This window comes from Aquarana catesbeiana, linkage group LG05 (assembly GCF_042186555.1).
Source record: "Aquarana catesbeiana isolate 2022-GZ linkage group LG05, ASM4218655v1, whole genome shotgun sequence".
Taxonomy (NCBI): Eukaryota; Metazoa; Chordata; class Amphibia; order Anura; family Ranidae; genus Aquarana; species Aquarana catesbeiana.
In genome coordinates this window covers 515671296-515684986 of record NC_133328.1, presented here as the reverse complement: position 1 = coordinate 515684986, position 13691 = coordinate 515671296, and the positions used below count along the sequence as shown (strand labels likewise).

Below are 13691 nucleotides of genomic sequence, written 5' to 3'. Positions count from 1 at the left end.
TGAATGGGATAAGAAAGCCACAGACTACTTTCTCCTAGGGTCACAGGTTGGGCACCACCAGCTTTCTGGCTTCTTCTCATACAAACAACCCAGACCACATACTGTACCACCCGATCTCCTCCTCATCCACTAAGTGCGCACTTCCACTTCTGTCAACACCGGCTTCTGCCCTCCTAACCAATCACAAATAACATCCCCAACCAGGAAGTCAGCCAGCAACCAATCCGCCGCCACATTTCTTTCTCCTTTTACTTTCCAATAGGAACGAGATGTATGCAGCAGGAACTTCTAGCCAATGATGAGGCTCCTTTCATTTGTAAGCAGCCCAGCAATTGTGTAGTGTGTGCGGAGTGTATGGAGGGAGTGCGCTGTGCATGTCTGTGTCTATCGGAGTGTAATCATCGGCTGTGTATAGACAAGCGGGGGGGGAGAGCAGTGTGCCTGCCGGGCACAGCCAGCCCATGGCTTTCTGGAAGAGACCCGATTCCCTGCAGTATTCCAGTAAGGAGAGGTGAGTGACTTCCTGCTGCTGATCATCACATCACTCCGTGGAGTTATGGGGGAGATCTGAGTGATACAATGTATCTGTTCTGTATGCTGAATGACTTGTCACACATCAGGAGGATGAGGATGTGCATCATCCTGATCATCTCATGTGGATGGGAGTTGCTCATGTTACAATTGATCAGAGTATTGATCTGGACAGAGATGTCACTTTTATTTGAATATCTGATGGTGACATTAATCATGCACCTGTGTTTCTCTATGTGCATTTTGATGCGTCCTTTTGTGTTTTCCATTTTTTTTTTCTTCATCTCCGTTGAAGGTATATGTGTTTCTGGTGCATTTTGCTGCGTTCCAGATGCGATACAGAAAAAAAAAATGCAACATGTCCTACTTTTGGGTAAATGCTCACAGGTGAGCCGGTGTTCTATCAGATCAGCGAACAGAAGTGACGTTCCGTCAGCTGCGCATGCACTCCACGGGTTCGCTAGTCTGACAGAATAGCGGCACCGGACATCTTACTACACCCAGCTACGGCTTGAATTTCTGAGTAATTTTAGCAATAAAGTGAGCGTATATAAATAAGGATGAGCTCAGGCGTGTTCGCAAACCGCACGTGCAGAGCCCGCCAGGAAGTCAACCCTGCACATCGCTAATCGCAGGTAGTGAGACGTTTCCCGACCTCTTCAACTGCACATTGGGACAATGTTTCACCGCTTGTGATAAGCGCTCCTCAGCGCGGGCTCTGCACATGCGGTTTGCGAACACGCCTGAGCTTAACCTTATAAAATAAAATACAGTATATTGACAACTGTGATGCTGTTTCGATGTTACATTTTGAAAGCCTAAAGGTTTATCGCAGAGTAGTGTGGGGTGGACCAACATGACCTCCGCCACATTCCTACTGCTGGCATCCAGCTTCTTTCAAAATGTAACATCAAAACCACATCACAGATGTCAATATACTATATTTCTTTATATACACTCACTTTATTGCTAAAATTAGACCTCTTTCTTACTGAGGCAGTTTTCATGCGTTTTAGCGCTAGAAATAGCGCCTGTAAAGCACCTAAAAACTGCCTCCCGTTTATTACAATGAGTGCTTTCACACCGGGGCGGTGCACTTGCAGGATGTTAGAAAAAGTTCTGCAAGCCGCATCTTTGGGGTGGTTTGGGAGCGCTGTAATTAGCGCTCCCAAAACGCCCCTGCCCATTGCAATGAATAGGCAGCGCTTCCGGAGCACCACAACACGGGAGTTTTTAACCCCTTTTTTTGGTGGTTAAAAGTGCCCTTCTAGCGGCCAAAAAACATCACAAAAGCGCCGCTTAAACAGCGGTAAAGTGCCGCTAAAACAAGCGGCACTTTACCGTGAATGCACGGGTGGCCTCAGTGTGAAAGACGTCTTACTCTGAAATCCAAGTAATAGCTGGGTGTAGTAAGATGTCCGCTGCCGCCTTCTGACTGTGTTCTTTCAGCTTAGCAAACCTGGTAGCGGTGGAACGAATGCGCAGCTGACGGAACATCACTTCCGTTCGCTGATCTGATAGAACACCGGCAAAGCTGTAGACCAAGTCACGCCCTGTCGCTGCTGCAGAGATCAAGGTAAATGAAGAAATCGTGTGGCTGCACTCCCACAAACAATGCAATTTGGTTTATTTTAAAAAAATCAAGAAACGCATAACAAGATGAGCATGCAGGCAGGAGAGGAACAGGTAGACGCGTTTCAAGTGATAAATGCGCTTTAGCAAAACCACATGTGCATAAGCGCATTTATTGTGTGAAGCGTGTCTACCTGTTCCTCCCCTGCCTGCATGCTCATCTTGTTATGCTTTTCTTGATTTTTATTTTTTTATTTTTTAAATAAACCAAATTGCATTGTTTGTGGGAGTGCAGCCACACAATTTCTTTGTTTACCGTGTCCTGCTTTTGTTAACTGCACTGGAACGCACTTCCCTGGTGTGAACTAGGGCCATTGAAATGTGTTAACCACTGTTCTTGTAATGGGCGATATATAATATAATAATAATTTAATATTAAAATAAACAGGACCTCATAAAATGTATTTAGTGTTAGATCAATATACTGTATTAGCTTGTTTAAAGTGGTTTTAAAGGCAGAAGGTTTTGTTATCTTAATGCATTCTATGCATTAAGATAAAAAAAACCTTCTGTGTGCAGCAGCCCCCCTAATACTTACCTGAGCCCCCTCTCGATCCAGCGATGTTGCAGGAGAGTTTTGTCTGTCCGGGGCTCTTCCCTCCTCATTGGCTGAGACAGCAGAGGGTAGCTCCGTCAGTGAGCCAATAAGAGCATTAAGCGTTAAAGGCACCTCCATGCATCTGCTAAAGAGCAGCATGTTTTGTTTCCTGTCAGTAATACATAGGATTTTGCAAGCGTTCCTGACCCCTGCATGTGAATAAAAAATTGATGTTAAGTGCCTTTAGTGTTTTTTTTGGATAGACTGAAGATGCATTAGAACCCCTGTCAATTTTTATTGCTGTCTGTGCCCCAATTAAGGAAATGCACCCTCTCTATTTGTCCTGTTTACCATTATCATTATAAGTGAAAGAAAATCCCAAATTTTGGGTTATCCCCAGAAAAGTAATAGAGGGGAAATCTTCCAATGGGGACACTAGTTCTGGGGGTCCCCCAAGGAATTGCCCTAATTTGCATGGATTTCCTCTCACTTCCTGTTTGGCTTTGGGACAGGAAGTGAAGGTAAATCTACGCAATGGGATACAGATGGCGAAAAAAATCTGACAGGGGTTCTAACTCTTCCTTACTCTATCCAAAATGGGGAAAAAAAATTTGCCTATATGTCTACTTTAACCCTCCTGGCGGTAATCCCAAGTGTGTTACATTTCAGTACCATTAGCAGTAACCCCCCCGAGCCACATTCAGGATTGCATTGCAGAATCCTGGTACAACATACTTACCTTGTCACCAGGATCCTGCGATGTCCTCCGCTGGATCATCTGCCTGATGTCCTGTGTTCCGGGCTCCGTTCCCTGCGAGCGTCATACACACACACACACATATATATATATATATATATATATATATATATATATATATATATATATATATATATATATTACTGTTCTTTCTGCCTGGAAACTGGAGCTTGTCCATGGTAACCAAAAATGGTCCCTTTACGTCAAATGTGGTTTTAGACCAGCTAGAAAACAGCGATAGTAAATTAGAATCACTTGCAGAATTGAGAGATAGTGAATCGTGGGGAAATTCATTTTATTATTATTATTATTTTTTTTTATACATAATTATTTATTATATTATGATTTATGATTTTGTGTTTCAAACTTTATCATACCCAGGATATCTACTAGACTCTTGTTTGGACAGATTTAAGTATGTTATTGCTAAAAATTACAGGTCTACAATATAAAACGCCAAATTTCTATGCAAAACAATTGTACCGCTTTGAAAAAAAATCTGACATAATCATACCGCCAGGGAGGTTATACATGCTTGTATTATGTATACAGATATAATGCAGTTCATATCCAAAAATTGCTACTGTAATAAAAGTACAGAAAGAGTAGTCAGTGCTTGGAGCAGACTTCCAGCAGAGGTCGAGAGTCTGTCAACCATAACCAAATGTAGATCTTTACTGTAGTTTGTATGCATACCTTCCAAACGAAAAAAAAACATGAACTACAACTGGCTAATACATTTTACAAGAGATTGTTGATCCAGATAATATTCAACTGCTTTGGGGGATCAGGTAGGACGTTTCTTTTTTTTTTCGTGGTTCTGGTGGCGCAAATTAGACCCGGCTTTAGAGTTTAAATGAACTCTGTCTAACTGTTAAATATAGAGTTGAAAGCATTTTATCTGAAATAGTTCATAGCGCCACTGTTATGGTGAAGAGGGGGAGGTGTTTTGTATATCTGACTGCCTTAGGGGTCATGTAGGACGCAGTGTTAAGTAGCCATAACATATATCTTAGGGTGATAAATCTACCCAGTACAGTTGTCACCCTAGGAGAGGAAGTGTGTTAATGGCAGGATTATTTCGCTAAAATTAAAGAAAAAATATATAAATGAAAAACGCTTGTTCACATAAGCGGCAGCCCTTGCCGCCTCTCCTAAAAGCAATCCACAGTGGATCACTTTTCAGAGGCATTTGAAAGGCAACGAGGAGATGATATATCATCTAAATGCCCAGTTTAACCTTGTAAATGCCACACTGTGGTTTGGATGCAGCTCCATACCTGCATATGGATTGTATTCAGTGGCAATGCCCACCAAATGTAATATGGTGTTTAATTTTAAAAGCTCAGCATAGCTGCCAGGACAGCCCTGTGTGCGTGTACAGCCCTGTGTGTGTGTGTCTGTGCGTGGACAGCCCTGAGTGTGTGTGTCTGTGCGTGGACAGCCCTGAGTGTGTGTGTCTGTGCGTGGACAGCCCTGAGTGTGTGTGTCTGTGCGTGGACAGCCCTGAGTGTGTGTGTCTGTGCGTGGACAGCCCTGAGTGTGTGTGTCTGTGCGTGGACAGCCCTGAGTGTGTGTGTCTGTGCGTGGACAGCCCTGAGTGTGTGTGTCTGTGCGTGGACAGCCCTGAGTGTGTGTGTCTGTGCGTGGACAGCCCTGAGTGTGTGTGTCTGTGCGTGGACAGCCCTGAGTGTGTGTGTCTGTGCGTGGACAGCCCTGAGTGTGTGTGTCTGTGCGTGGACAGCCCTGAGTGTGTGTGTCTGTGCGTGGACAGCCCTGAGTGTGTGTGTCTGTGCGTGGACAGCCCTGTGTGTGTGTGTCTGTGCATGGACAACCCTGTGTGTGTGTGTCTGTGCGTGGACAGCCCTGTGTGTGTGTGTCTGTGCGTGGACAGCCCTGTGTGTGTGTGTGTGTGTGTGTCTGTGCGTGGACAGCCCTGTGTGTGTGTGTGTGTCTGTGCGTGGACAGCCCTGTGTGTGTGTGTGTGTCTGTGCGTGGACAGCCCTGTGTGTGTGTGTGTCTGTGCGTGGACAGCCCTGTGTGTGTGTGTGTCTGTGCGTGGACAGCCCTGTGTGTGTGTGTGTCTGTGCGTGGACAGCCCTGTGTGTGTGTGTGTGTGTGTCTGTGCGTGGACAGCCCTGTGTGTGTGTGTGTGTGTGTCTGTGCGTGGACAGCCCTGTGTGTGTGTGTGTGTGTGTCTGTGCGTGGACAGCCCTGTGTGTGTGTGTGTGTGTGTCTGTGCGTGGACAGCCCTGTGTGTGTGTGTGTGTGTGTCTGTGCGTGGACAGCCCTGTGTGTGTGTGTGTGTGTGTCTGTGCGTGGACAGCCCTGTGTGTGTGTGTGTGTGTGTCTGTGCGTGGACAGCCCTGTGTGTGTGTGTGTGTGTGTCTGTGCGTGGACAGCCCTGTGTGTGTGTGTGTCTGTGCGTGGACAGCCCTGTGTGTGTGTGTGTCTGTGCGTGGACAGCCCTGTGTGTGTGTGTGTGTGTGTGTGTGTCTGTGCGTGGACAGCCCTGTGTGTGTGTGTGTGTCTGTGCGTGGACAGCCCTGTGTGTGTGTGTGTCTGTGCGTGGACAGCCCTGTGTGTGTGTGTGTGTGTGTGTGTGTGTCTGTGCGTGGACAGCCGTGTGTGTGTGTGTCTGTGCGTGGACAGCCGTGTGTGTGTGTGTCTGTGCGTGGACAGCCCTGTGTGTGTGTGTGTGTCTGTGCGTGGACAGCCCTGTGTGTGTGTGTGTGTGTCTGTGCGTGGACAGCCCTGTGTGTGTGTGTGTCTGTGCGTGGACAGCCCTGTGTGTGTGTGTCTGTGCGTGGACAGCCCTGTGTGTGTGTGTGTGTCTGTGCGTGGACAGCCGTGTGTGTGTGTGTCTGTGCGTGGACAGCCCTGTGTGTGTGTGTGTGTGTGTGTGTGTGTGTGTGTGTGTGTGTCTGTGCATGGACAGCCCTGTGTGTGTGTGTCTGTGCGTGGACAGCCCTGTGTGTGTGTGTGTGTCTGTGCGTGGACAGCCCTGTGTGTGTGTGTGTCTGTGCGTGGACAGCCCTGTGTGTGTGTGTGTGTGTGTGTGTGTCTGTGCGTGGACAGCCCTGTGTGTGTGTGTGTCTGTGCGTGGACAGCCCTGTGTGTGTGTGTCTGTGCGTGGACAGCCCTGTGTGTGTGTGTGTCTGTGCGTGGACAGCCCTGTGTGTGTGTGTCTGTGCGTGGACAGCCCTGTGTGTGTGTGTGTCTGTGCGTGGACAGCCCTGTGTGTGTGTGTGTGTCTGTGCGGGGACAGCCCTGTGTGTGTGTGTGTGTGTGTGTCTGTGCGTGGACAGCCCTGTGTGTGTGTGTGTGTGTCTGTGCGTGGACAGCCCTGTGTGTGTGTGTGTGTGTGTCTGTGCGTGGACAGCCCTGTGTGTGTGTGTGTGTGTGTGTCTGTGAGGGGACAGCCCTGTGTGTGTGTGTGTGTGTGTGTGTCTGTGCGTGGACAGCCCTGTGTGTGTGTGTGTGTGTCTGTGCGTGGACAGCCCTGTGTGTGTGTGTGTGTGTGTGTGTCTGTGCGTGAACAGCCCTGTGTGTGTGTGTGTGTCTGTCTGTGCGTGGACAGCCCTGTGTGTGTGTGTGTCTGTGCGTGGACAGCCCTGTGTGTGTGTGTGTGTGTGTGTCTGTCTGTCTGTGCGTGGACAGCCCTGTGTGTGTGTCTGTCTGTCTGTGCGTGGACAGCCCTGTGTGTGTGTCTGTCTGTGCGTGGACAGCCCTGTGTGTGTGTGTGTGTCTGTCTGTGCGTGGACAGCCCTGTGTGTGTGTGTGTCTGTCTGTGCGTGGACAGCCCTGTGTGTGTGTGTGTGTGTGTGTCTTTCTGTGCGTGGACAGCCCTGTGTGTGTATGTCTGTGCGTGGACAGCCCTGTGTGTGTGTGTGTGTCTGTCTGTGCGTGGACAGCCCTGTGTGTGTGTGTGTCTGTCTGTGCGTGGACAGCCCTGTGTGTGTGTGTGTGTGTCTTTCTGTGCGTGGACAGCCCTGTGTGTGTATGTCTGTGCGTGGACAGCCCTGTGTGTGTGTGTGTGTGTCTGTGCGTGGACAGCCCTGTGTGTGTGTGTGTGTCTGTGCGTGGACAGCCCTGTGTGTGTGTGTGTGTGTGTCTGTGCGTGGACAGCCCTGTGTGTGTGTGTGTGTGTGTCTGTGCGTGGACAGCCCTGTGTGTGTGTGTGTGTCTGTGCGTGGACAGCCCTGTGTGTGTGTGTGTGTGTGTGTCTGTGCGTGGACAGCCCTGTGTGTGTGTGTCTGTCTGTCTGTGCATGGACAGCCCTGTGTGTGTGTGTGTGTGTATGTGTCTGTCTGTGCGTGGACAGCCCTGTGTGTGTGTGTGTCTGTCTGTGCGTGGACAGCCCTGTGTGTGTGTGTGTGTCTGTCTGTGCGTGGACAGCCCTGTGTGTGTGTGTGTGTCTGTCTGTGCGTGGACAGCCCTGTGTGTGTGTGTGTGTCTGTCTGTGCGTGGACAGCCCTGTGTGTGTGTGTGTCTGTCTGTGCGTGGACAGCCCTGTGTGTGTGTCTGTCTGTGCGTGGACAGCCCTGTGTGTGTGTGTGTCTGTCTGTGCGTGGACAGCCCTGTGTGTGTGTGTGTCTGTCTGTGCGTGGACAGCCCTGTGTGTGTGTGTCTGTCTGTGCGTGGACAGCCCTGTGTGTGTGTGTCTGTGCGTGGACAGCCCTGTGTGTGTGTGTGTCTGTCTGTCTGTGCATGGACAGCCCTGTGTGTGTGTGTGTGTGTGTGTGTGTGTATGTGTCTGTCTGTGCGTGGACAGCCCTGTGTGTGTGTGTGTCTGTCTGTGCGTGGACAGCCCTGTGTGTGTGTGTGTGCGTGGACAGCCCTGTGTGTGTGTGTGTGTCTGTCTGTGCGTGGACAGCCCTGTGTGTGTGTGTGTCTGTCTGTGCGTGGACAGCCCTGTGTGTGTGTCTGTCTGTGTGTGTGTGTGTGTGTCTGTCTGTGCGTGGACAGCCCTGTGTGTGTGTCTGTCTGTGTGTGTGTGTGTGTCTGTGCGTGGACAGCCCTGTGTGTGTGTGTGTGTGTGTGTCTGTGCGTGGACAGCCCTGTGTGTGTGTGTGTGTGTGTGTCTGTCTGTGCGTGGACAGCCCTGTGTGTGTGTCTTTCTGTGCGTGGACAGCCCTGTGTGTGTCTGTCTGTGCGTGGACAGCCCTGTGTGTGTGTCTGTCTGTGCGTGGACAGCCCTGTGTTTGTGCGTGGACAGCCCTGTGTGTGTGTGTGTGTGTGTCTGTGTGTGTGTGTGTGTGTCTGTGCGTGGACAGCCCTGTGTGTGTGTGTGTGTGTGTGTCTGTGCGTGAACAGCCCTGTGTGTGTGTCTGTCTGTGCGTGGACAGCCCTGTGTGTGTGTGTGTCTGTGCGTGGACAGCCCTGTGTGTGTGTGTGTCTGTCTGTCTGTCTGTGCATGGACAGCCCTGTGTGTGTGTCTGTCTGTCTGTGCGTGGACAGCCCTGTGTGTGTGTGTGTGTCTGTCTGTGCGTGGACAGCCCTGTGTGTGTGTGTGTGTCTGTCTGTGCGTGGACAGCCCTGTGTGTGTGTCTGTCTGTGCGTGGACAGCCCTGTGTGTGTGTGTGTCTGTCTGTGCGTGGACAGCCCTGTGTGTGTGTGTGTGTGTCTTTCTGTGCGTGGACAGCCCTGTGTGTGTATGTCTGTGCGTGGACAGCCCTGTGTGTGTGTGTGTGTCTGTCTGTGCGTGGACAGCCCTGTGTGTGTGTGTGTCTGTCTGTGCGTGGACAGCCCTGTGTGTGTGTGTGTGTCTTTCTGTGCGTGGACAGCCCTGTGTGTGTGTGTGTCTGTGCGTGGACAGCCCTGTGTGTGTGTGTGTGTGTGTGTCTGTGCGTGGACAGCCCTGTGTGTGTGTGTGTGTCTGTGCGTGGACAGCCGTGTGTGTGTGTGTGTGTGTGTGTGTCTGTCTGTGCGTGGACAGCCCTGTGTGTGTGTGTGTGTGTGTGTGTGTCTGTGCGTGGACAGCCCTGTGTGTGTGTGTGTGTGTGTGTCTGTGCGTGGACAGCCCTGTGTGTGTGTGTGTGTGTGTGTCTGTCTGTCTGTGCATGGACAGCCCTGTGTGTGTGTGTGTGTGTGTATGTGTCTGTCTGTGCGTGGACAGCCCTGTGTGTGTGTGTGTCTGTCTGTGCGTGGACAGCCCTGTGTGTGTGTGTGTGTCTGTCTGTGCGTGGACAGCCCTGTGTGTGTGTGTGTGTCTGTCTGTGCGTGGACAGCCCTGTGTGTGTGTGTGTCTGTCTGTGCGTGGACAGCCCTGTGTGTGTGTCTGTCTGTGCGTGGACAGCCCTGTGTGTGTGTGTGTGTCTGTCTGTGCGTGGACAGCCCTGTGTGTGTGTGTGTGTGTCTGTCTGTGCGTGGACAGCCCTGTGTGTGTGTGTCTGTGCGTGGACAGCCCTGTGTGTGTGTGTGTGTCTGTCTGTCTGTCTGTGCATGGACAGCCCTGTGTGTGTGTGTGTGTGTGTATGTGTCTGTCTGTGCGTGGACAGCCCTGTGTGTGTGTGTGTCTGTCTGTGCGTGGACAGCCCTGTGTGTGTGTGTGTGTGTCTGTCTGTGCGTGGACAGCCCTGTGTGTGTGTGTGTGCGTGGACAGCCCTGTGTGTGTGTGTGTGTCTGTCTGTGCGTGGACAGCCCTGTGTGTGTGTGTGTCTGTCTGTGCGTGGACAGCCCTGTGTGTGTGTCTGTCTGTGTGTGTGTGTGTGTGTGTGTGTCTGTGCGTGGACAGCCCTGTGTGTGTGTGTGTGTGTGTGTGTCTGTGCGTGGACAGCCCTGTGTGTGTGTGTGTCTGTCTGTGCGTGGACAGCCCTGTGTGTGTGTCTTTCTGTGCGTGGACAGCCCTGTGTGTGTCTGTCTGTGCGTGGACAGCCCTGTGTGTGTGTCTGTCTGTGCGTGGACAGCCCTGTGTTTGTGCGTGGACAGCCCTGTGTGTGTGTGTGTCTGTGCGTGGACAGCCCTGTGTGTGTGTGTGTGTGTGTGTGTGTGTGTCTGTGCGTGGACAGCCCTGTGTGTGTGTGTGTGTGTGTGTGTGTGTGTGTGTCTGTCTGTGCGTGGACAGCCCTGTGTGTGTGTCTTTCTGTGCGTGGACAGCCCTGTGTGTGTCTGTCTGTGCGTGGACAGCCCTGTGTGTGTGTCTGTCTGTGCGTGGACAGCCCTGTGTGTGTGTGTCTGTCTGTCTGTGCGTGGACAGCCCTGTGTGTGTGTGTGTGTGTGTCTGTCTGTGCGTGGACAGCCCTGTGTGTGTGTGTGTGTGTCTGTCTGTGCGTGGACAGCCCTGTGTGTGTGGGTGTGTCTGTGCGTGGACAGCCCTGTGTGTGTGTGTGTGTGTGTCTGTCTGTGCGTGGACAGCCCTGTGTGTGTCTGTCTGTGCGTGGACAGCCCTGTGTGTGTGTGTGTGTCTGTGCGTGGACAGCCCTGTGTGTGTCTGTGCATGGACAGCCCTGTGTGTGTGTGTGTGTGTCTGTGCGTGGACAGCCCTGTGTGTGTCTGTGCGTGGACAGCCCTGTGTGTGTGTGTGTGTGTGTGTGTGTGTGTGTGTCTGTGCGTGGACAGCCCTGTGTGTGTGTCTGTGCGTGGACAGACCTGTGTCTGTGCGTGGACAGCCCTGTGTGTGTGTCTGTGCGTGGACAGACCTGTGCGTGGACAGACCTGTGTGTGTGTGTCTGTGCGTGGACAGACCTGTGTGTGTCTGTGCGTGGACAGACCTGTGTGTGTCTGTGCGTGGACAGACCTGTGTGTGTGTGTCTGTGCGTGGACAGACCTGTGTGTGTGTGTCTGTGCGTGGACAGACCTGTGTGTGTGTGTGTGTGTCTGTGCGTGGACAGCCCTGTGTGTGTGTGTGTGTGTGTGTGTGTCTGTGCGTGGACAGCCCTGTGTGTGTGTGTGTGTCTGTGCGTGGACAGCCCTGTGTGTGTGTGTGTCTGTGCGTGGACAGCCCTGTGTGTGTGTGTGTGTGTTTGTGCGTGGACAGCCCTGTGTTTGTGCGTGGACAGCCCTGTGTGTGTGTGTGTGTGTCTGTGTGTGTGTGTGTGTGTGTGTGTGTCTGTGCGTGGACAGCCCTGTGTGTGTGTGTGTGTGTGTGTCTGTGCGTGGACAGCCCTGTGTGTGTGTGTCTGTGCGTGGACAGCCCTGTGTGTGTGTGTGTGTGTGTGTCTGTGCGTGGACAGCCCTGTGTGTGTGTGTGTGTGTGTGTCTGTGGACAGCTCTGTGTGTGTGTGTGTCTGTGCGTGAACAGCCCTGTGTGTGTGTGTCTGTGTGTGTGTGTGTGTGTGTGTGTCTGTGCGTGGACAGCCCTGTGTGTGTCTGTGCGTGGACAGCCCTGTGTGTGTGTGTCTGTGCGTGGACAGCCCTGTGTGTGTGTGTCTGTGCGTGGACAGCCCTGTGTGTGTGTGTCTGTGCGTGGACAGCCCTGTGTGTGTGTGTGTGTGTCTGTGCGTGGACAGCCCTGTGTGTGTGTGTGTGTCTGTGCGTGGACAGCCCTGTGTGTGTGTGTGTGTGTCTGTGCGTGGACAGCCCTGTGTGTGTGTGTGTGTGTGTTTGTGCGTGGACAGCCCTGTGTGTGTGTGTGTGTCTGTGCGTGGACAGCCCTGTGTGTGTGTGTGTGTGTGTGTGTGTGTGTGTGTGTGTCTGTGCGTGGACAGCCCTGTGTGTGTGTGTGTGTGTCTGTGCGTGGACAGCCCTGTGTGTGTGTGTGTGTCTGTGCGTGGACAGCCCTGTGTGTGTGTCTGTGCGTGGACAGCCCTGTGTGTGTGTGTCTGTGCGTGGACAGCCCTGTGTGTGTGTGTCTGTGCGTGGACAGCCCTGTGTGTGTGTGTCTGTGCGTGGACAGCCCTGTGTGTGTGTCTGTGCGTGGACAGCCCTGTGTGTGTGTCTGTGCGTGGACAGCCCTGTGTGTGTGTGTGTCTGTGGACAGCTCTGTGTGTGTGTGTGTCTGTGCGTGAACAGCCCTGTGTGTGTGTGTGTCTGTGCGTGGACAGCCCTGTGTGTGTGTGTCTGTGCGTGGACAGCCCTGTGTGTGTGTGTGTGTCTGTGCGTGGACAGCCCTGTGTGTGTGTGTGTGTGTGTGTGTCTGTGCGTGGACAGCCCTGTGTGTGTGTGTGTGTGTCTGTGCGTGGACAGCCCTGTGTGTGTGTGTGTGTGTGTGTGTCTGTGCGTGGACAGCCCTGTGTGTGTGTGTGTGTGTGTGTGTGTCTGTGCGTGGACAGCCCTGTGTGTGTGTGTGTGTGTGTCTGTGCGTGGACAGCCCTGTGTGTGTGTGTGTGTGTCTGTGCGTGGACAGCCCTGTGTGTGTGTGTGTCTGTGCGTGGACAGCCCTGTGTGTGTGTGTCTGTGCGTGGACAGCCCTGTGTGTGTGTCTGTGCGTGGACAGCCCTGTGTGTGTGTCTGTGCGTGGACAGCCCTGTGTGTGTGTGTGTGTGTGTGTGTGTCTGTGCGTGGACAGCCCTGTGTGTGTGTGTGTGTGTGTGTGTGTGTGTCTGTGCGTGGACAGCCCTGTGTGTGTGTCTGTGCGTGGACAGCCCTGTGTGTGTGTGTGTGTCTGTGTGTATGTGTGTGTGTGTCTGTGCGTGGACTGCCGTGTGTGTGTGTCTGTGCGTGGACTGCCCTGTGTGTGTGTCTGTGCGTGGACAGCCCTGTGTGTGTGTGTGTGTGTCTGTGCGTGGACAGCCCTGTGTGTGTGTCTGTGTGTGGACAGCCTGTGTGTGTCTGTGCGTGGACAGCCCTGTGTGTGTGTGTGTCTGTGCGTGGACAGCCCTGTGTGTGTGTGTGTGTCTGCGTGGACAGCCCTGTGTGTGTGTGTGTGTCTGTGCGTGGACAGCCCTGTGTGTGTGTGTCTGTGCGTGGACAGCCCTGTGTGTGTGTGTGTGTGTCTGTGCGTGGACTGCCCTGTGTGTGTGTGTGTCTGTGCGTGGACTGCCCTGTGTGTGTGTGTGCGTGGACAGCCCTGTGTGTGTGTGTGTGTGTGTGTGCGTGGACAGCCCTGTGTGTGTGTGTCTGTGCGTGGACAGCCCTGTGTGTGTGTCTGTGCGTGGACAGCCCTGTGTGTGTGTCTGTGCGTGTACAGCCCTGTGTGTGTGTGTCTGTGCGTGTACAGCCCTGTGTGTGTGTGTGTCTGTGCGTGTACAGCCCTGTGTGTGTGTGTCTGTGCGTGTACAGCCCTGTGTGTGTGTGTGTGTGTCTGCGTGTACAGCCCTGTGTGTGTGTGTGTCTGTGCGTGTACAGCCCTGT

General features: G+C 52.5%; 1 protein-coding gene across 1 annotated transcript in view; it reads left to right on the top strand.

The window, feature by feature from the left end:
- Positions 1 to 238: 238 nt before the first annotated feature.
- NSMAF (neutral sphingomyelinase activation associated factor) overlaps positions 239 to 13691 on the top strand; it is a 205431-nt gene continuing 191978 nt past the window's right edge. Inside the window, exon 1 of the mRNA XM_073631669.1 lies at positions 239 to 511. Coding sequence (XP_073487770.1) covers positions 462 to 511 — 50 coding nt within the window. The 5' untranslated portion in view covers positions 239 to 461. The remainder of the gene's footprint in view (positions 512 to 13691) is intronic.